General features: G+C 35.2%; 1 protein-coding gene across 3 annotated transcripts in view; it reads right to left on the bottom strand.

The window, feature by feature from the left end:
* Window positions 1-23635, bottom strand: part of LOC130047050 (signal transducer and activator of transcription 5B-like) — a 39386-nt gene that overhangs the window by 11008 nt on the left and 4743 nt on the right. Inside the window, exons 2-16 of one of the 3 annotated variants that reach the window (XM_056141203.1) lie at window positions 23407-23572; window positions 21774-21857; window positions 16773-16904; window positions 15657-15737; window positions 12668-12749; window positions 10155-10315; window positions 9097-9251; window positions 5926-6087; window positions 4901-5035; window positions 4340-4475; window positions 3964-4020; window positions 2872-2958; window positions 1945-2037; window positions 1566-1701; window positions 700-758 (exon numbers count right to left, since the gene is read on the bottom strand). In XM_056141203.1, coding sequence (XP_055997178.1) covers window positions 700-758; window positions 1566-1701; window positions 1945-2037; window positions 2872-2958; window positions 3964-4020; window positions 4340-4475; window positions 4901-5035; window positions 5926-6087; window positions 9097-9251; window positions 10155-10315; window positions 12668-12749; window positions 15657-15737; window positions 16773-16904; window positions 21774-21857; window positions 23407-23572 — 1726 coding nt within the window. Of the gene's footprint in view, window positions 1-699; window positions 759-1565; window positions 1702-1944; window positions 2038-2871; window positions 2959-3963; window positions 4021-4339; window positions 4476-4900; window positions 5036-5925; window positions 6088-9096; window positions 9252-10154; window positions 10316-12667; window positions 12750-15656; window positions 15738-16772; window positions 16905-21773; window positions 21865-23406; window positions 23573-23635 lie in introns of all 3 variants that reach the window. The other 2 variants (XM_056141202.1, XM_056141204.1) reach the window with 2 other exon arrangements.

The raw sequence follows: 23635 nt of genomic DNA, 5'->3' as shown, positions 1-23635 counted from the left end.
ACACTGTGGACTCTTCTCTTCCGTAACTGAACAATTACAGTGTTCAGTTGAATTTATGTTTACAAAAAATCATCCTTTAGTAGTGGTTAATAGCTGAAGAAACTATCCTTGAATTGATTAATCTGCAAATTTACATCCCCTCAAAACAGAAAACCATCTCCAAATAGATTTCACAATAAGTACTATCTGTAAGAAACTTATCAAGAATAACAAAGTTGTATTTCTCTAGGATAGATTTATATAAGTAACAATAAAATGTAAATTTCCTTTTAATTCATGAAGGTGGTCAGGGTCCTCTAGGATAGATTTATATAAGTAACAATAAAATGTAAATTTCATTTTAATTCATGAAGGCTGTCAGGGTCCTCTAGGATAGATTTATATAAGTAACAATAAAATGTAAATTTCCTTTTAATTCACGAGGGCGGTCAGGGTCCTCTATGATATATTTATATAAGTAACAATAAAATGTAAATTTCATTATAATTCATGAAGGCGGTACAGGTTTCTGTGTACAGGAAATGACTGTTTGTCTCTACTACAGTGGTGCATAATGAGTATTGAGTAACATTACAATTACGAGCGTTAATAAAACTGATACACGTACTACAACACACATCACATGCAGTATTTCCATAACTGAACATTAGAACACGACAGCAAATTCTCTATCCTTTCATTGTGAGTCTGAATACTTACCCTATTGAAGCTACTCCAGGACACCGTCTTTTGCGATAAGTTGTCCTCAATTGAACCACCTTTGTCAACAAATTATAATAAAATCAGTACACTTCTCACATCAACTGTAATCTTATTGATAATGTTGGGTGGTAAAACTTAAGGTGGCGGGGGGGGGGGGGGGGGGGGGCGGGGTGTTTAAAATACTCAATAAAAAAAAAACCATAATTGGATGCAAGTTTCATACAATTAAGTTTCTCTATTGTGTATGCTGAACTTTGCAGCCATTTTTTTATGTACCAGTTGCGCGAGAATACAATGTTTTGAACTTTTTATTTCATAAATTACATTAAAAAAATGTGTACATACATATGAGAAAGCAAATATCACATTTAGCATGAACAGTTTTTGAATAAAGACTGATAGATTATATATTTTAAGTGCTGATAATGACCTGATTGTGTTGAAACACCTTGGGAATATAAAACATCATATTGAGGACACTTGATTCAAACAAAGAAATGGATGCATGAGATGATATATAATTCTTTTGGCCTAGTTTGGATGTAATGAGTACAAATATAAAACTCCCCAAAAATAAGGGACTTTATGTATCATCAAAGTAAATTTCCTATGATATTCAAAAGTTGAAATACATTATATAATACCCCTCCTTATATACATGTAACTCTATACAAATTCTCCCCTGTGTTTTGAACCTAATTGGAAATGCATGGAAAAAATTACATGTACATTCCATACGGTATATTGTATTTATTTTACTTTAATTTAAAAACATGAATTGAGTTTTCATTTTCATCAGTTTTGAAAAAAAGTTTGTTGCAAATGCTGTTATGAGGGTTCTACAGTGTTATAGTAACACTCACCAAAGAGCTTAGTGGCAAGATATTGTTTGTTCTCGTGAGTGAGTCCGCGTTCTGTCAGAGACGAAAACTTGGTGTTCAATAGATTGACTAGTTCTGGCCATGGCACCTGGTCAGGTACTGTGAAAGGCATCCTCCCCTATAAAAACAAAAATATATAGCATGCATGTACATACTGAAATGGTCTAAGCAATTCTGAGCATTCACAGAATAATGTGGAAAAAGTTCAAAAGTCTTGGTTTCAAATTTAATAATAAAAATGGAATTATGGGTGATTTTAATAATCTGAACTTTATCAATGGAAACTGAATTGCCATTGATAATTTATTATGAATCTGAAATATTATAATACACTTAGCAAAAATGAGGAATCAAAACATACTGGTTCACTAAACTGGTTATCCCACAAGATGGTGGCCACAGCATTGCATTCCTGGTTGCCATGCACTGTTACCACCACAGGCAAGGAAATGGTCTACAAAACACAGCATATCATATAAAAAAAATAATATAATGAATTGTAAATCTGTACGCATAAATTCTTTTAATAAATCATCTTTGCTTACTCCGGTGTATTCATTTTTCGCAGAATGTCAATTTTTGTCAATTATGTGGTTTTGTCTCTGACCACAAAGTTCAATAATCAATGAAGTACAATATGTGTATGTAAATGGGGAATTAAGGTAGCTTTTTAAAAAAAAACTGTGTTTATACAGGGAGAGCTTAAGGCAGCTTCCTATAAAACTGTATTCGTTGACAATTCCACCTGTTCCTGATATTCTGTGAGTCTGATATTGTGTCAATCTGTTCCTGATATTGTGCGAGTCTGATATTGTGTGAGTCTGTACATGATATTGTGTGAGTCTGATATTGTGTGAATCTGTTCCTGATATTGTGCGAGTCTGATATTGTGTGAGTCTGTACATGATATTGTGTGAGTCTGATATTGTGTGAATCTGTTCCTGATATTGTGCGAGTCTGATATTGTGTGAGTCTGTACATGATATTGTGTGAGTCTGATATTGTGTGAGTCTGTTCCTGATATTGTGTGAATCTGATATTGTGCGAGTCTGATATTGTGTGAGTCTGTACATGATATTGTGTGAGTCTGATATTGTGTGAATCTGTTCCTGATATTGTGCGAGTCTGATATTGTGTGAGTCTGTACATGATATTATGTGAGTCTGATATTGTGTGAGTCTGTTCCTGATATTGTGTGAGTCTGATATTATGCGAGTCTGTTCATGATATTGTGTGAGTCTCCCCTGATATTCTGTGGTATATGGGTAAATTAAACTGTAACACTTACCCAGACTTCGAACTGCAACTCATTCACAGTCATTCCCAGGTGAAAGGAGCTTTGGAACAGAATGCAGAATTTCTCCTCCGTTACAGCCTAACAAAGAAAGTAAAACAATGTGCTAATGTCCTAAAGTCTTTTTACTCTGTGGATTAAACTATGAGGAGATAACAGAAGTAAACCTCTGTGTACACCCCCCTCCCCTTCCTCATGATCTTAATCTCTGACAGAGATTTCCTTCCTGTTCACGAAGATAAAACCTATATTCCTGTGCAGGCAATTTAGCCTTGAGATACGCAGACACATTTCCTAACATTGAAAAAGAGCTTTGAATAATGGATTATATGATGTCCATGCCATACACTGAATTTGATATATTGAAATATAAAGTCTGATTATGTCCTCATAAATCATAAATTACATATGCATAGAATCATTATCCAGGTGATATCTCAATACGAATAAAAAATAAAATAAAATTCTCGAAGGTGCACAAAACAACAAAACAAAGAAAACAAAAAACAAGGTTGCCATTATTTCAACAGTCATCAACAACATTCTACATCAACATGCATTTGCAGATGGAATATGGGTGAAACGATTATATCTTAGAAACATCACCAAATGAATAATGTGCCTCATTATTATGTTATTTCTACTTTGCATTATATAAATTCATCCTCTGAAATAACATTTAAAATCAAATATCTTTCGAGGCAACATGATTTAAATACCATATATCAAGTAATTTTGCCTTCAGAAATATTTTGTGGATATTTTTTTTCTGAAGTAGTTTGAAAAGCTGGCAATTTATCTTTAATGGGCGGTTTTTGTTTAAGACAATAGTAATTTACCAGAATGGAAATAAAGCCACAATATATCGTAATTTTATCAATGATCGTCAGAGATGATGTATACAATTTACCTAAAACGAGTGCTAAACGAAACACAAACCTGATATCTACAGATGATCTGATAAATATGTTATTGAACAGCTTGTAAAATATATATCAAAGTTATCTAACTCAGATGCTGAATCATTCACAGTGATGTGCCTTAACAAAAAATCAGCTGATGGAAGAATGATGAAGACAAACTCACAAATGTACCACTCACTTCTGTTCCTCGCTTTTCGGCCCGTTTAATGGTCTTCAGAATCTACAAACAGCAACACAAACCAATTATCATCCAACACAATCAATGTACCTCACTTAATCTTACTAGAAGGGCTTTGTGGAGAATTAGTTTGATAATTGTATCTCATCTTGCAAACAAGTAATACAGTATATTAATTCACTGAAAAACAGGCATTGTGTAGACAGCAGGATTTAAAAACAGGCACTGCGTAGACAGCAGGGTTTATGTAACAAAATACATCAAAAGCACAATTCTATGGTTTTATAACATGTGTCTCAGTTTGTTGAGAATTAAATTAAATCTTTTAAATTGAAATAAAACAAAAGACAGAAATACTTGCCATGTTCCTGAACTCGATGCTGAGTTCCCCTTTTTGTGGCTGGTACTCCATTAAGCCTGAGTTGTTGAGGATCTTTCCACAGTTGTGTTCAGGACGTCGATTGGGACCCCTCAATAACAGCTTAGCTTGGGCCTCACTGTAAAAACAAACGTGTGACTGTACCAATGATTCAGTTAATTGTACCTCTCCGGGGGGGGGGGAGGATTGGGAGAAGTCAGAGATCAATATGATATTTTTTATGGAGCAGCAGATCCTTTTGTTTTAAGATCATCAATTTACATAGCTGCTCATGATTGTGGTATACTATCTCCGTATCTTTAAATTGCCACCTAAAGATTTTAAAAAATACATTATTAAAGTATTCCTAGCATATTTCTTAATACACTTGTAACGAAACATTCCTTCAACCATTTACTGCTTCTAAATATTTCCTTTATATATTTTCAATTTCTAGCACAGCATCAAAATTCTTGAGTATTATTCATTCCAAACTTTTTTCTCTTTTATCATGCACAGCATACACAAGATGTTCGATGATTCTTCTGAAACCCAGGGACTCACCTGATGATGGAGGCAGTAACAGTCGGAGGGGTCAAGTGAATGGTAAGCTTGCCACCGACCAGCAGACGCACCCTTGCACTGAACCTGGAGTCCCTCTTCAGTACTTGTGGTGGTTGTGTTTCGACAATAAATGTGCTGAAATATTGATTCAAAGTTGGGTGAGATGATTTTGGAGTCCAAGGAAATTGATTCTTGGCATTACTGGACAATAACGTCTGTACCTTGGAGCTTATGAACAAAATGGGCGACACAGATAAGCCAGTTTGATTCTGATATAAAACCACACTGGGATAACAGAGTGTAAATGTAGATATTTTATCTAGAAACCACCACCATTCATGATCACCAAGCACATACATAGATCTATTATTTAGATCACTGAACACATACATAGATCTATCATTTAGATCACTGAGCACATACATAGATCTATTATTGCTATGGATATTAAGTCTGCCCAGCTGACTGCTACTGAATCATCAGCTGTTTTATGATTGACGACTTTTCCTCATTACAACAGAGATGGCCTTACAGAACTATGACCTTACGGAACTATAGCCCAATGATTCTATAAAAGGTAGGTGGAGAGTTTGTGGAATACTGTTCCCAAATGAAGATTTGTGTGCAGGAAGAAAATACAACAGTGTTTGAGATTGTTTGGACAATACTGATGGTGTCGTCTATATAAAACTGAAAGACCAGAAACTCGGCCATCTTGATCTTATTCTTCTTCTGCAGTGTCTGTGTTACAAAGCCTTCATAAAACTGGAGACAGCAGGACACAAAGGACTTTTAATCTGATCAGATTGACCAAAAATGTTAGAAATATTGTCAAAAATGTGAATGTTGTGTTGTGTTAAATATCATTGTATACCTGTACCAACATGTGATATTTAACTGCATCAGAACTACTTGCAAGCACAACTGAAGATAATAACGAAAATTTACTGAGAAGTACAAGTATTTCCTCCCATGTGCAAGAAAGTTTTAGTTTCTTTATCGCACAGATACATTGATATTATTACCTTGTAACAATGGAGGACAGAATGCTGGTTATTTTACTGTTTAGCGTGGATACCACGTCATCCCTGCCATCCGATAGCTGCATCGGAATCCTACTGCACAACCCCTCCAGCTTCAACACCTGTTGCCTGCTCTTCCACACCAAATCCACAGTCGACTCCACCCTAGTAAATATAAAATACAACATTACACACCAAATCCACAGTCGACTCCACCCTAGTAAATATAAAATACAACATTACACACCTAATCCACAGTCGACTCCACCCTAGTAAATATAAAATACAACATTACACACCAAATCCACACTCGACTCCACCCTAGTAAATATAAAATACAACATTACACACCAAATCCACAGTCGACTCCACCCTAGTAAATATAAAATACAACATCACACACCAAATCCACACTCGACTCCACCCTAGTAAATATAAAATACAACATTACACACCAAATCCACAGTCGACTCCACCCTAGTAAATATAAAATACATTACACACCAAATCCACAGTCGACTCCACCCTCGTAAATATAAAATACAACATTACACACCAAATCCAGTCGACTCCACCCTAGTAAATATAAAATACAACATTACACACCAAATCCACAGTCGACTCCACCCTAGTAAATATAAAATACAACATTACACACCAAATCCACAGTCGACTCCACCCTAGTAAATATAAAATACAACATCACACACCAAATCCACAGTCGACTCCACCCAATACACTATTGAGAGTTGGTGTAGATCATTGCCGTTGTGTATCTTTGTCACTGTGCGAGTAACCAATTATCGATTCTAACTCACTCAAATGCAAAAATGACTATTACATTCACTTCATTGTTTGTACGTACTTGCTTATCCTATTTGTTGATATCATTGTTCAGTGAATCATTTGATTTATATATAAAGCCACGACAAATACTGCCAAACAGTCTTGTGAATTATTGTGTTGACATATTCATTCCCTTGCCATTAGATAGAAATACTTGTGAAGATTTTTATTATCTGATTTTTAGTATTTTGCAAATTTCATTACACTGCATTTTCCCCTCATTTTCTTTATAATTAAAATCTTAATTCAATTGGAAAATGCCAGGTGTGCAAATAATGGGGGAGGGGATTGAGGGTTCAAACACACCATCATCAGCTTGGTAAAGAAAAAAAATGCGTGTAATTCACATGTATTTGACTATTTTTAAGCATTTTCAGTTTATATCTTTTAAGGTGTGACCATTGAGATGAGAGGAGACCCTTAAAAAGTTTCATTGTAACGTCATATTTGCCATGATGTTTTTTCTTTCACATCAAGCAACTATTAATAACAACAAAACGTATGAAGATATTAGAAAGCTTGTCTTAAAAACATTTGTGGTACTTTCCAAACGATTTTATCTACGAGGTTGTCAATGAAGTATACCGAAGTGATGCTACAATTTTCCAGAGCACTATGGGTATCATTTTTCAGCCGATGAAGAGCAAATCATGTGACTAAATGTGTAATCATTGGATCGAGATTGTTGAAGGGACGCAAGCTTCACTTGCTATAAAATACTAAATTTAAGTTCTTAGTCATTGGCCCCTATAAAAAACGAGAAAATTTCTGCATCCATGCATATACATATATATGTAAGAGTCATTCATTTGATAAACAAATCTACATGAATATTTAATTAATGTTTCAAATTGAAATTTACCATTATATTGAATTGTGTTTTAAGGCCCACAAGCAGCTAGTGCTGCACACATAGTTTTACCAACTTCAAAGGTTTGCAACATTTGTGTCAGGCAGTGATATCAAAAAGTGAGCAAGAGATCGAGAGTAGAAATATGGAAAACAGAGGGAGAGCATACAGAAAGGAGCACATCGTCAAGGTCGCAGCTGAAGGCAGCAGAAATATGATAAATATAGGGCCATAAGTGTTTTAACCTTTAATAATAGTGCAATGTTATCTCCTTTGAAGAAGTGATTTATGTAAATAAGCTGCACATTCATGCATATGATTGGGATTAATTATTGTTGATTTATTTCAGAGTGATCTATTAAATCTGGCCCCAGAGCCTAATACAGGACTTTGTTCATGATTGAACACAAAATCCTGGAAGATGGCTGCTAAAATAGACAGCCTGCTGCTCCATCTTATTTGCTTATTTGGTGAATAGATATTTTCAAGTTAATTAAAACCCTGTCACATACATGCAGTTAAGCTCACTCTAACGACAACACCGTCAACAAATTACAGTAATGATGAACCAATCATTCACTGTTATATAGTCATGATGAACCAATCATTCTCTGTGTTACAGACAAGATGAACCAATCATTCACTGTGTTATATAGTCATGATGAACCAATCATTCTTTGTGTTATATAGTCATGATGAACCAATTATTCTCTGTGTTACAGCCAAGATGAACCAATCATTCTCTGTGTTATATAGTCATGATGAACCAATCATTCTTTGTGTTATATAGTCATGATGAATCAATCATTCTTTGTGTTATATAGTCATGATGAACCAATTATTCTGTGTTAGAGCCAAGATGAATCAATCATTCTCTGTGTTATATAGTCAAGATGAACCAATCATTCTTTGTGTTATATAGTCATGATGAACCAATCATTCTTTGTGTTATATAGTCAAGATGAACCAATCATTCTCTGTGTTATATAGTCAAGATGAACCAATCATTCTTTGTGTTATATAGTCATGATGAACCAATCATTCTCTGTGTTATATAGTCAAGATGAACCAATCATTCTCTGTGTTACAGAGCCAGCCAAGATGAACCAATCATTCTCTGTGTTACAAACACAAGATGAACCAATTATTCACCGTATTATATAGTCACGATGAGCCAATCATTCTTTGTGTTATGTAATCATGAAAAACCAATCATTCTCCGAGTTAACGAGTCATGATAAACCAACCATTCTCTGTGTTACAGCCAAGATGAACCAACCATTCTCTGTGTTTTATAGTCATGATGAACCAATCATTCTCTGTGTTACACAGAGCCAGCTCAGATAAACCAATCATTCTCTGTGTTACAGAGCCATGATGAACAAATCATTCTCTGTTACAGAGCCAGCCATGATAAACCAATCATTCTCTGTATTATATAGTCATGACGAAATCAATGAAATACAATGCATGGTTACCATTTTTGTAAATTTTCTAGTAAATTAGGATCAATTTTCGCTCCGTTTCCTGCTAACTGCTGTTGCCGCTTCCACTCGATCAGCTCTTGGTCAACAACCTGCTGCCTGACTTCCTCCAAACACTCAAAGTTGTTACTCAACTTGCCTGCAATTTCCTGTTGAAAAAAAAATATATGTCAATTTTGATTCTTTTACTTTCCAATGTTCTGCCCTCTATTTTGTATTTGTGGTAATCTGTTTAGGTTTTGATTTGGTTATTTACTAGTTTTAAAATATATGCTGCATTGATCAACATTTTTTATAAAACTTTTAAGAAAATGTGTTTTATGAATGTTTCATGAATTTCTTGTGACTAAATCATTTCTATGGAACATGCTGAATATGACTGATGTGAAGGTAAAATGAAATGTAAAATATTTTACTGGTATATAATTTTGATTATTGCTATTCATATTTTTGACCAGTCAGGAAAGATTTTTGTGTTTACATGATTAAATTCTACAGTTTAAGAACAGGAAGAGGGCTAGAAAACAATGTAAAAACTGATACATGTTTTAAAATATTTGGTCAATTCAGTCAATCAAGACTACCTGTGAGTCAATATTAGATTAGTGATATAAAACAAACTCATTTTACTGGAATGATAGGACAACCTTCGTGTTACTGGTCTAGAAATTATCACTACTGAAACAATTGAACAATCTAAAATAGGAGACAATTCATTTCTAATTCTATGCTGCTTTTTCCTTATCTGCATGGAAATTAAGCTGATATTTCAGAATTATTTCAAAAATATGCAATAAGAGTGATCTGCCCTTGGACAGTAGATTGTTGTTTTCATATTACACAAGTCTATGATACACGAAAAACATTCCTTGTTCCAAAAATTCCATATTTATTTAAAATTTCAATTTCGAAAGTGAAGAAGAAGACGAATAGCATGCTAAGAAATCACCAGGGATTGACTTTACACATTTCTTCAAAGGAAGCCATCTCCTACTCCTTGATGGCTGATAAAGGTTCTTTAAATAGAAACAGACGTGTGTCACATGACTTACCACTCTGGCTCTGGCAATGGTTTGTGCCTCTCTTGCTAAAACTCCCTCTAAGTTCTTTTTCTGCTTTTCTAGAGTTTTTCTGGTTTCTGTTGTTACTCGCATCAGATCCTCTTGGGACAAAGTTGCCAAATATTTATCTGAATGTGTCTGATTTATTTGGCCTAAAAATAATTGAATTTGACTATTAGAATTATAGCTAATTCATAAGCAGAAAAACTAATAATGATACATGAAATAAGAGACCCATGGGTCGTAATGGTTACCTGTAGGCTATAACAATATATTGCAACATACCTAAACAAATGTACTGGTTTAATGATATGTTTAAGAAATAATGATTGTGTTTTCATGTATATTGCAGGATAACTTATGAGGTTTCGAAGTGTTGTTTTGAAATGTAAAAGCTGAGGCATTAGCCGATCAAGGCTTTTATATTTCAAACAACATTTCGAAACCAAGGAGGTTATCCTGCAACATACACGAAAACAAGAACTTTATTTCTATTCTAATACATCTCAGAAATATACAGCCGATTGTCTTCCTGTATATCTGTAATTACTGTTAATCTGTAGTTACCGTTAATCTGTAATTACTGTTAATCTGTAGTTACTGTTAATCTGTATTACTGTTAATCTGTAGTTACTGTTCATCTGCACTTACTGTTCATCTGGACTTACTGTTAATCTCTAGTAACTGTTAATCTCTAGTTACTGTTAATCTCTAGTTACTGTTAATCTCTAGTTACTGTTAATCTGTAGTTACTGTTAATCTGTAGTTACTGTTAAGCTGTAGTTACTGTTAAGCTGTAGTTACTGTTAATCTGTAGTTACTGTTAATCTGCACTTACTGTTCATCTGGACTTACTGTTAATCTCTAGTTACTGTTAATCTGTACTTACTGTTAATCTGTAGTTACTGTTAATCTGTAGTTACTGTTAATCTGCACTTACTGTTCATCTGGACTTACTGTTAATCTCTAGTTACTGTTAATCTGTACTTACTGTTAATCTGCACTTACTATTCATCTGGACTTACTGTTAATCTCTAGTTACTGTTAATCTGTACTTACTGTTAATCTGTAGTTACTGTTAATCTGTAGTTACTGTTAATCAGCACTTACTGTTAATCTGTACTTACTGTTAATCTCTAGTTACTGTTAATCTGTAGTTACTGTTAAACTGTAATTACTGTTAATCTGGACTTACTGTTAATCTGTAGTTACTGTTAATCTGTAGTTACTGTTAATCTGTAGTTACTGTTAATCTGTACTTACTGTTAATCTGCAGTTACTGTTAATCTGTAGTTACTGTTAATCTGTACTTACTGTTCATCTGGACTTACTGTTAATCTCTAGTTACTGTTAATCTGTAGTTACTGTTAATCTGTACTTACTGTTAATCTCTAGTTACTGTTAATCTGTACTTACTGTTAATCTGCAGTTACTGTTAATCTGTAGTTACTGTTAATCTGCACTTACTGTTCATCTGGACTTACTGTTAATCTCTAGTTACTGTTAATCTGGACTTACTGTTAATCTGCACTTACTATTCATCTGGACTTACTGTTAATCTCTAGTTACTGTTAATCTGTACTTACTGTTAATCTGTAGTTACTGTTAATCTGTACTTACTGTTAATCAGCACTTACTGTTAATCTGTACTTACTGTTAATCTCTAGTTACTGTTAATCTGTAGTTAGTGGTAAACTGTAATTACTATTAATCTGGACTTACTGTTAATCTGTAGTTACTGTTAATCTGTACTTACTGTTAATCTGTAGTTACTGTTAATCTGGACTTACTGTTAATCTGTACTTACTGTTAATCTGCAGTTACTGTTAATCTGTAGTTACTGTTAATCTGTATTTACTGTTAAACTGTAATTACTGTTAATCTGCAGTTACTGTTAATCTGTATTTACTGTTAATCTGTAGTTACTGTTAATCTGCACTTACTGTTAATCTGCACTTACTGTTAATCTCTAGTTACTGTTAATCTGTACTTACCGTTAAACTGTAATTACTGTTAATCTGTAGTTACTGTTAATCTGTAGTTACTGTTAATCAGCACTTACTGTTAATCTGTACTTACTGTTAATCTCTAGTTACTGTTAATCTGTAGTTACTGTTAAACTGTAATTACTGTTAATCTGTACTTACTGTTAATCTGTAGTTACTGTTAATCTGTAGTTACTGTTAATCTGTAGTTACTGTTAATCTGCACTTACTGTTAATCTGCACTTACTGTTAATCTGTACTTACTGTTAATCTGCACTTACTGTTAATCTGCACTTACTGTTAATCTGTACTTACTGTTAATCTGCACTTACCGTTAAACTGTAATTACTGTTAATCTGCACTTACTGTTAATCTGTAATTACTGTTAATCTGTAGTTACTGTTAATCTGCACTTACTGTTAATCTGCACTTACTGTTAATCTCTAGTTACTGTTAATCTGCACTTACTGTTCATCTGGATTTACTGTTAATCTCTAGTTACTGTTAATCTGCACTTACTGTTAATCTGGAGCTGCTTCTGGTAGTTAATGGTGAACTCCTCCTGCTTATGTGACAATTCTCTTATCATTCTCTCTGCTTCCTGAAAAAAATACCCTGAATTATTTTTCTGTTTTATTTCAATCCCTATAATTGGATCAAGGATCCATGCCAAAATAGGTCCTCAGTACTCCTTACTTGTCGTAAGAGATGTTTAAAGGGGACAGCCTTTCGAATGAGATCGCAAAAACCGAGGCCCCATTTTACAGCAGGTATATATGGCACTGCTCAAAGGCCATAAGTGCCCAGCATGGACCTGCAGGCCTTCACTGGCAAAGATGTCTCCATATGAGTGAAAAATTCTCGAGAGGGACGTTAAGAAATATACAACCACACAACCAAGTGTTATGAAGTGAAACTTGTCTACTCTGCTCATGCTTGTGTTATGAAGTGAAACTTGTCTACTCTGCTCATGCTTGTGTTATGAAGTGAAACTTGTCTACTCTGCTCATGCTTGTGTTATGAAGTGAAACTTGTCTACTCTGCTCATGTTTGTGTTATGAAGTGAAACTTGTTTAATCTGCTCATGCTTGTGTTATGAAGTGAAACTTGTCTACTCTGCTCATGCTTGGTACCAGAAAACTTTACAGCTTAGACAACATTCAGCTGGAATATACAGAGTATTTTTTTTTACAGTAGAATTCAAAGTTTGATGTGAAAGCGTGTGTATGCTTACATAACATTTTGAACTGTAACATACCGATTAGACCAGTTTTTCTATATATAAAACAATGGATGAACTGGATTTATCAATGGGGTATGAAATAGTAGATACACAGGAGAAAAGGAAGAGAATTGTTGTAATGAAGGTGGGGAAAAGACAACAGTTAATGGATGACACTGATCGATGCAACAACATGGCACAAGATCCCAGCAGAGCTGTCGTTTGTAGATGCTTATGCTTGTTTGGTGAATTTGTTCATAGGAACAGGTCATTTTGTCTATAATGATAACAGTAGGGGTCTATACCATACCAACCCTTGTGGAACAAGAGGCCCATGGGCCCATCGCTCACCTGAGTCACCTTGGTCCATATCAGAAGACTTTCCATAGATATTTGCATGTAAAACCGTAGTCCCTATTATGGCCCCAACCTACCCCTGGAGGCCATGGTTTTTGCAAACTTGAATCTACACTATGTCAGAAAGCTTTCATGTAAATGTCAACTTCTTTGGCCCAATGATTCTTGAGAAGAAGATTTTTAAAGATTTTTCCTATATATTTGTATGTAAAACTTTGATCCTCCCCCTTGTGGCCCCATCCTACCCCCGGGGACCAGGATTTGAACAAACTTGAATCTGCACTATGTCAGAAAGCTTTCATGTAAATAACAGCATTTCTGGCTCAATGGTTCTTGAGAAGAAGATTTTTAAAGATTGTCCCTATGTATTTGTATGTAAAACTTTGATCCCCTATTGTGGCCCCATCCGACCCCCGGGCCCATGATTTGAAGAAACTTGAATCTGCACTATATCAGAAAGCTTTCATATAAATCTCAGCTTTTCTGGCTCAGTGGTTCTTGAGAAGAAGATTTTTAAAGATTTTTCCTATATATTTGTATGTAAAACTTTGATCCCCAATTGTGGCCCCATCCAACTCTCGGGGGGGGGGGGGGGGGGCACGATTTTAACAATTTAGAATCTGCACTACCTAATAAAGCTTACCTATAAATTTCAGCTTTTCTGGCACAGTGGTTCTTGAGAAGAAGATTTTTTAATAACCCTACTCTATTTTTACCTTTTCTTGATTATCTCCCCTTGGAAGGTGGCCTGGCCCTTTATTTTAATAATTTAGAATTCCCTTTACCTTAAGGATGCTTTGTGCCAACTTTGGTTGAAATAGGCCCAGTGGTTTTTGAGAAGTCAAAAATGTTAAAAGTTTACAGACGGACGGACGGACGCCAGACTACGGGTGATCAGAAAAGCTCACTTGAGCTTTTAGCTCAGGTGAGCTAAAAACAAATGAGGAAAATTTTCTTCGATTATTAATACATGCGTGTAGAAAAGCATAAATAAAAATTCAATTTTTTGTCAAGATTGTACAAATGACAGTAGGTGCCAGGGTGAAGAATGAATACTAATTTAACTGTAGGCTGTCACTTATTTAACTGAAAGCTGCCAGTTCTACGAGAGTCATCATGTAATTACTTGGCCACCATATAATAAGTGGCAGCTGGCAAATAATGAGTGGTGACCACTAGTTTAATTAAGTTATGGCCACCAGTTAAATTGATATTGGTTCTCAACCCTGGCACCTACCAGCATCCATAAAATTGTTTTCTCTCGCACCTACAGTCAAGCTCTATGTTTACAAGGCCAAAAAGTGTATGGCTCAATTTTTTTTAAATGAAACCTAGACTTGTTCTGAAAATTGCATCAGAAAAATAAGTTTTGGAGAGGGAATAGACTTTTTACATTCTGCATAGTACTTTTTGAAAATACAGGGTTCTAAAAATAAAATAATCTTAAAAATAGAATAAAACTTTTTTTTTAACCAAAAACAGTTGGGGGGGGGGGGGTCATTAATTATAAAAATTCGCAACACTGATAAATAGCACCACCACTTAACATCAACATGTTAATTCTTTTTACATTATCTCAAAGTTGTAGTTTTTTTGTGACAGTCTCATCCGATTATTTCCACATGCACTTTATAACTGATGAGGTTGTGTTGACGGTGTCGACTGGTGAAAAAGTTTAAATTCTACATGAAAATACACATTGCTCTGGTGACCTGTATAAACAGCAATAATAATCAACAAGGGTTCACGGACACTTAAGCTATTATTTATTTTTGTAATTTGCATTTTTAAATCTGTTTTGTTGTACAGAGCTTTCCAACCTTTAACAAATTGATAACATGTACATAAAATAAACAGAAAGACTTCTGATATATATTTCCTATATAAGCCTTTAGTTACATGTACTGATAATTTCAGTAATTTACTTACTGTTATCTGAATACCAATATTTTCAATCTTCGACATGATGAGCTTGTCCTTGTCAAACACAGGCATAGGGGTTTCAGTTGGCTGTGGGAAAAAATCAGACACATTCAAAACACAAAAAACCTACAGCTTTCCTCCTTAATTTGTACACTGTAAAATCACCAGCTTTCCAGGGGTGGGGAAGGGGGGGTGTAATATTTTTGTTATTTTTAATATAGACATACCTACTGTTTCAAATTCTCCCAGAACTGAAGAAATTGAACATTAACTCTCTTAAAATGTCAATCTAGATAAGTCACTACTAGCCCTGGGGCTAGTGGCAGCAACAACGATATCTGTCAATAGCCCAAGGACTACTGACAGTAACATAGTAAGAAAAACTAACAATGGAGTTGAAATATAAATAGGCAAACAATGGGAAGTTTCACGTCTTTTAATTATCAAACAATTTGTGTGGTAGCCTCTGGCCGAGTGGTGAATGATTCAGCTTTAAAATCATAATTATATGTCATAATTTCATAAATTCTTACGTAAAGTTGGTCGACATTAAATATTGACAGTTGTACAATGAATAATGCGTTTACTTTCACTTTAGATTTACTAGCCTGACTTCTACAATCGGTAGCCCTGGGCGATGGTAATTGCTCACCCCAGAGGTTGGAACATTCATTTTGTGACAGGGAGGTCGTGACTTTGAGCCCCACTTGAGATGACATGACAGCGTCAAACCCAAGACATAAACATGGATAGTGTCCACCCCTGTGCATAACTCTCAGCATTCAGAAGTGAGAATTGCAGGTTTTTCGGATAGGACCTTAAAGTCCTAGGTTCCATGTCATGATAGTTGTGGGTAATATAAAGAACCCTGACAGCTACATCCCTGGGTGTCAAATTGCAGCACTTCATCTAGAGCTGGCGATGTTTCAATACCAGTGAACAATTCTCAACAGGGAAATAAAACACACTTCTATAATAGTCACCGGGTTTTGATGATTTACAAATAAATTCTGTGAACTCTGATGACAACTTCTGCACTCACCAACAATGAGTGGCAGGTGCAAAAGCAATTTAATATATAACCTCTTTCCTTTGAAGGTGGGCATAAAAACTATGTCTGACCTTGACATCAAGTGCTACAGAGGAGAGAAGGAGTTCAAGGTCATCTGATCTTTTCTGAACTGTGTCTGTATCTGCTGCAGGTTTGTTTTTACTGATTGATAAATAAGGAGGAAATCTTACCGATGCATCAGGCTGAAATAAAAAGAAAGAAAATAATTAATGATTAGAATTGGACATTATACATGAAAAGGTGAAGATAACAAACAATGATTAATCTCATAAATCCTATAAGCAATACAAAATAGAGAGTTGGACAAACATGGACCCCTGGGCACACCAGAGGTGGGATCAGACAAACATGGACCCCTGGACACACCAGAGGTGAGATCAGGTGCCTAGGAGGAGTAAGCGTACCCTGTTGACCGGTCACACCCACCAGTGGTGTTCACAATGTAATAATAACACTATTTGCCTCTTATGTCAGAAAAAATATGTACTGATGACTATTTCAGAATTAAAACTAACAATTCCTCAGAGTGCAAACACAAGCGCGAAGTGAATGGTGAACAACTGGCAAATGCATAGTGAATGCAAGACGAATGATTTCTTTGGAATAACTTATGGGCGTTTCCCCTAAATAAATTTCAGAGTAAAGTACGTCCCATGTAAAGTCGTGAAAAAGATGATACATTTGAACATGTATGCATTTATGCTTCTTACAAGGTATAAATTTATTTGAATGCCATTGAATATTTCCTGCATGAACAAAAAAAGCTAGCATACAGTGAATCATAACATTAATGACAGGAAAATATGAAGAATTCAAGTAGATGTTTCTCACACCTTTAACAACGATTATTCATAATTAACAAATTGTGTCAAATGTCACGGTGTAATACAGGTAAACTTCAATATCTCGAACTTGTTAGGAACGAAGAAAAACTTTGAGATATCCGAAAGTTCGAGAAATCGAAGTTAATGAATTTGACACACCAATACTGTCACTGTGTAATGATTAATGCTGCATGTTTTATTTGACAGGTAAATAAACACACCTTTTAAAAGAGGGATAAGTTTTAGTTTGAAGTTGGGGATTTTTTTAATACATTTGCATTTGCATGTATATTGTATATCTATTACTTTATTTGATACTGCAACACTTACATTTTACGAATTTCAATCGTTTATTATAGCGATAATCAGTTATCACATTTGGTTCAGTATTTCTGATACCCGGATTTGTTACGATTTGTAATTGATAAACAATGACGAAGACGGAAACGGGAAATATCGCTGCCTTGGATTCTGTGTCATTTCCAACTTCTGTTATAGCCTGGAACTTTGTTTCGATTGTATGGACTTTAAGATTCCTTTTTATACCACTGCCATATAATCCAACTATCCCCCGGGTTGGATACTGGGTCCTTCGTTAAATGTAGATTGCTTATCAGATGCTGAAGATTTTGAATTTTGGTGCTGATATTTCTACTAAAAAATAAGGCCTTTTATTGTTTAATTCTTAATTTCTATATCACTTTGATATGTTTAGTGTTTACTTTGACTTGTAATAGCATGTGTAAACGTGTATTACGACAAAATTAAATTCCTATTTCAGAATTCATCCCCAAGCTGCCTGTTGAATTATCGTGTCGTCTTACGTATAAGTGTGCATTTCATGATCACCTCCAAACACCCAATCTCCATAGATAAAGCTCCCAAATCAACAGCTTGGGGCTAATAAGGCGTGATTATAATTGACAATTAATGGTTCTATGAAGCCCGTGCTAAACCTAACAGAGAATTTTTCACTCATATTGAGACTTCACCAGCTGTAAGTGAAGTACCACAAATTTGGACCTATGCTTAGCGTTCAGGGTTGTAACAGGGAGGGTTCTTTATCATGCCAACACCTGCTGCGACACGGGACCTCTGCTATTTTTAAGGTCATATCCGAAAGATCTGTGATTCTCGATTCTAAATGCACTGTTTGGCAAAGGAACAACCACTACCTATGTATGTTTACATCTTAGGTTTGATATAATCACGGTATGAGTGGGGTTCGAACTGGTTACGAAGTGTACGCTCTACCACTGAGCTACCACAACCAGTTAACATTGATTAGTTTCTGTCGTACTGTTTTAGGTGAAATTGGTGAACACACAGTGAGCGCATGGTGAGCACATGGTGAACACACCGAGAGCACATGGTGAACACATAGTTAGCACACAGTAATAGTGGACGCAGTTAGCACACAGTGAACGCATGGAGAGCACACAGTGAACACATGGAGAGCACACAGTGAACGCATGGAGAGCACACGGTGAACACAGTTAGCACACAGTGAACCCATGGAGAGCACACAGGAACACATGGAGAGCACACAGTGAACACATGGAGAGCACACGGAGAACACATGGAGAGCACACGGAGAACACATGGAGAGTGAACAAAGAACACTGTGAACATAAACACAAGACTGTGAATGGAGAGTGAATGCTAAAGGCGAAGTGAACGAATGGGAGCAAATGATAAAATGGGGGAAATATAACGTTTTAGGTACTCAGTCTCTATACAGGACAATAATACCACTGCAGAATTGGCATAAAAAAATTGTTTCTGGCTTATACAAAATTCATTACATCATAACATGTACAAAATGACACATCATAACAATTCTTGCTGCATGTTCACTGTATATAACTACAGATGCCTGAAAGGACTGAAAAACACAACTACATAGACACCCCAAACTGTTTCAATGGCCATCAGGTACAATGTTTTCTAACCATAAGTCAGACAGTTGATGTAGTCCATTTTGAATAAACAAGTTACATAATTAATTTCAAAGGCCGGTACAATGCAGACTGATCAGTTCCATGTTACTTTATCCTATTTAAGAACAAATGTTGCACAAAAGATGCAAGTGTACATTAATTATCCATTAAGCCGCAGGGTAGCAAATTTTGTTTCATCGGATAAAATCTCAGTAAGTACGTTCATAGCTACCACAGCAACATTCAATTTGAAATTATTTATTGTGCACAATATTTCAGTAAGTTTGTTTACAGGGTGAATTACATGACCTTTGACCTCACCGATAGATCAGGGTTTACATATGTTAGAAACAAAACGAAGACACCCACATACCCACTTACTACCTGGATCCAGTCAACGAAGACACCCACATACCCACTTACTACCTGGATCCAGTCAACGAAGACACCCACATACCCACTTACTACCTGGATCCAGTCAACGAAGACACCCACATACCCACTTACTACCTGGATCCAGTCAACGAAGACACCCACATACCCACTTACTACCTGGATCCAGTTGCACAATAGTTAAACTTGAAGAAATAAAACAGATCATCAACACATCATGAGAATGCAGTGTTAATTTTATTTAGTTGACCAGTTTCAACGTTGGGCCCGTGGGGCGGTCGTCATCGGAACAATTATACATGAAATGTTTTTATTGAAGTAAAAAATACTGCTTCCATTGCAATAAGCAATAAAAAATGCGAAGATGTGTACATTATTTGGAGTTGCTTAACAATGCAAATACATACGATATTATTCGTTTACATTGTTTCTCAAGTTTTTATATAAATGATATATGGCGTTTACAAACAAGAAATTCATATTATATAATGAATTAACAGAATAGTACATGAACTGATACAGTTTTGTTTTGCTGTTTGAAGCGGATTGTGATGTCTATTTTTAAACGTGTTAGGTTGTGACACATTGTCGTATCAAGAAAATTTATTTCTTCTGTCAAATGTTAATAAGTAAAGTTTTGATTGTACTGTAGAATTCGTTCAGACGAGACGTGAAGGCATGTAGGTCACCGCTACTACACATCCAAGAAAAGGAAGTATCATGTGTCTCCACCATTATAAATAGTTTTAGTATGTATCCTCAGTATTTGTACACTTGTTAAGTGATGGTTGTTGTATCATTGTAGTGAAATTTAAGAAGGTTTCCGTCCTCTTTTTCAGGGTTAGAATTTAAAACTCGGGTTGTTCCTGTTTTGTGTATTGAGGTAGGAATTGTGGAAAATTAAGAAGTTTTCCGTATTCTTTTTCAGGGGTAGAATTTAAAACTCGGGCTGTTCCTTTTTTGTGTATTGAGGTAGGAATTGTGGAAAATTAAGAAGTTTTCCGTATTCTTTTTCAGGGGTAGAATTTAAAACTTGGGTTGTTCCTTTTTTGTGTATTGAGGTAGGAATTGTGGAAAATTAAGAAGTTTTCCGTATTCTTTTTCGGGGTAGAATTTAAAACTCGGGTTGTTCCTTTTTTGTGTATTGAGGTAGGAATTGTGGCTAGTGAGTTGTTGTGTATGGCTACATTTTTTTTCGGATGTTTTAGGACCTCAGAAGATCCGCCTAGAATTGGTGTAAAGGTAGATTTTTGCTTTGGTGTTTCCTATCGGGTTTCCTTTCAAGTTTCCGGATGATCTATGTATGTGTCAGGGCGAGTTGAAATGCGGAATCTTTTTGTGGTTATTGATGCATAGGCTTGCATGATTCACTCACTGTTTCGCAAGATTGTCCTTGAAGTTTTGGATTAGGGGTGGCCGTAATGTACAGTGCAGATTGGCATGGTGGATACCATTTGGTATGCAGGGGTCCCAGTAACAATGTAAATACAAAGTCAAAAACTGGAGACTAACACCTTGAGGTTAAAATTACGGAAGATTTCCACAAGTGGATATCATGCAGTATTCAACAGGGTCTGCATCCAAAAGTATAAACTTGAAGAGTTAATAGTCAACGTTTAGTTATCACTGTATAAATGTAAGAGTTGATGACAAGTTAACTGTCAGTTAAAGTTAACTAACCTTCGTGCAACTGGGTCTGGTATACCAGTCTATTCATTGTCAATGTAATATTCAAAATTAAGTAAAAGAGGTGAAAACACATTTGTTTATAAGCAAAACAGGCAACTAAATGTGATATTCTGTAAGGGGAGGGGGTGTTGACAAAACTTCGAAAATTCTACAAAACATTTCTGCGATTACCTAACTGCTAATTATAGATACATGTAACTCTTACATTTTCATGTTGGTGAACCAAAGATTCTTCCATGGCCAAGTTGCGTTTGATTGTGCGGACCAGTTCCATCGGTCTTTGTGTGTACTGGGTTTGATAAAGAGAACAGAAAAAGGAAAATGAAATAACTTCAAACTACTACTTAAGACATGTTAAAATGACACAAGTGAACCATCAGCAGGTTAGAAAAGATCACAGATCACCAATGACATTACCTTTCTGCTTAAAACTAAGGCGGCATATGACAGAACCATAAACAAATTAATTTGAAATAATACTTTATAATCAGATCTTCATACACAGTGCTTGAAAATAAAAGGGTCTTACAAATGTAACTCTTAAAATGACAAAAATACTGAATATGTTGTATCTATATGTGGAGTTTTTACTTATGCGGCTTATGTATGAAAACTGAATGTGCATGTTCATAATTATTCATAACTACATGTGCAACCAAATCATTGCTTCTGCACATTTGATACAAAATTGAAGATTATAACCAAACATATGCATGAGTCTTACATATTTATCATAGTAGTGATGTTTAAAATGATGCTTGTGAATACCAGGGGGAAAACCAAACTTCCGATTGCCAATGATTTTAACCTGGATATCAGCAACATAAACATTGCATTCAAAATCAGGTCTTCCTGACTATTGTGATTGAATAACCTAAGTCTCTGTGATAAACATTTTTGAAAAAATCCAATTGGGGCGAAATTACTCAGAGAAATTGTGAAATGTACTTTGCTGATAAGGAAATTACAAAGAAGTCATTATAAGGGTTCCACGCACTTTCTAATGCACTTTGAAGTGATGTTACAAGTTGTTGAGCAATAATAACCCTCTGATTGCCAACTTCTTCTGTTATCACTAGGCTAAGCCATCACCGGGCTAACAAGAGGAATCCTTTTGATGTGTTGAACTGTAAAACCACAGCCCGCGTACAGACACAAGAGAAAGACAGATACACAATAAATGCTCTGAGCACAGTAATTTGTTTATTTTAAAGGGGAAAATTCCCATGCATGAAGCTATTTTCTGAAAAACCATAGAACTTGATAGAAGTCTTGGTTTTATGTGTAGCATATTTAACCCAAACTTGATATCTACACAATCCTACCTGGATATCTTACCTATCCCAGCTTATTCGACATACAGGTGACTCTTGATAACTCGAAGTTCAAGGAACCTTGATAAAACTTCGAGATATCTAGAGTTCGAGAGATTGAAATTCGGATATTGAAGGTTCGAACATATGATTCAGATTTTAAAGTAACCAGAAATGTTGACCAGCAAGATTGTGGGATCGTTTTGACACATTTTCCTTCATATTTGTCAGGTAGTTAATTTGATTTCAAAATAGAGAACTAAATTTTGCATTTATAAAAGATTTCAAAGTTTATGTATTTATTTGTTCTTTTATCATGCTAAGATAGGGATACAAAATTCAATCTAATTAGATATCTAACCTATTCTAATCAGATATCTAACTTATTCTAATAAGATATCTAACCTATTCTAATAAGATATCTAACCTATTCTAATCAGATATCATGCCTATTCTAATCAGATATCATGCCTATTCTATCTAAATGCACAACCTATCCTAACTAAAAACTTATATATAACCTACTCTGAACTGACTGGCAACCTCCTGAAATTTGAGCTTGAGTATGAAGAATTCATTTTGTTGTGGAAGTTCAGCTGCCTTGCTCTCAAGCTCTTCAATGAGTTTGTTCAAAAGCTGTTGAGCAAATGATTGATCTTGCTGATTACTGCTGTTTTCATCGATCTGTCCCCTGAAATATAATATATATATATCACACATCAAAAAGGGACACACTATATGACAAAATTAACAT

This window comes from Ostrea edulis, chromosome 6 (genome assembly GCF_947568905.1).
Source record: "Ostrea edulis chromosome 6, xbOstEdul1.1, whole genome shotgun sequence".
NCBI classification, from domain to species: domain Eukaryota; kingdom Metazoa; phylum Mollusca; class Bivalvia; order Ostreida; family Ostreidae; genus Ostrea; species Ostrea edulis.
The sequence above is the reverse complement of the archived record's forward strand: the minus strand, read 5'-3'. Positions and strand labels throughout refer to the sequence as shown.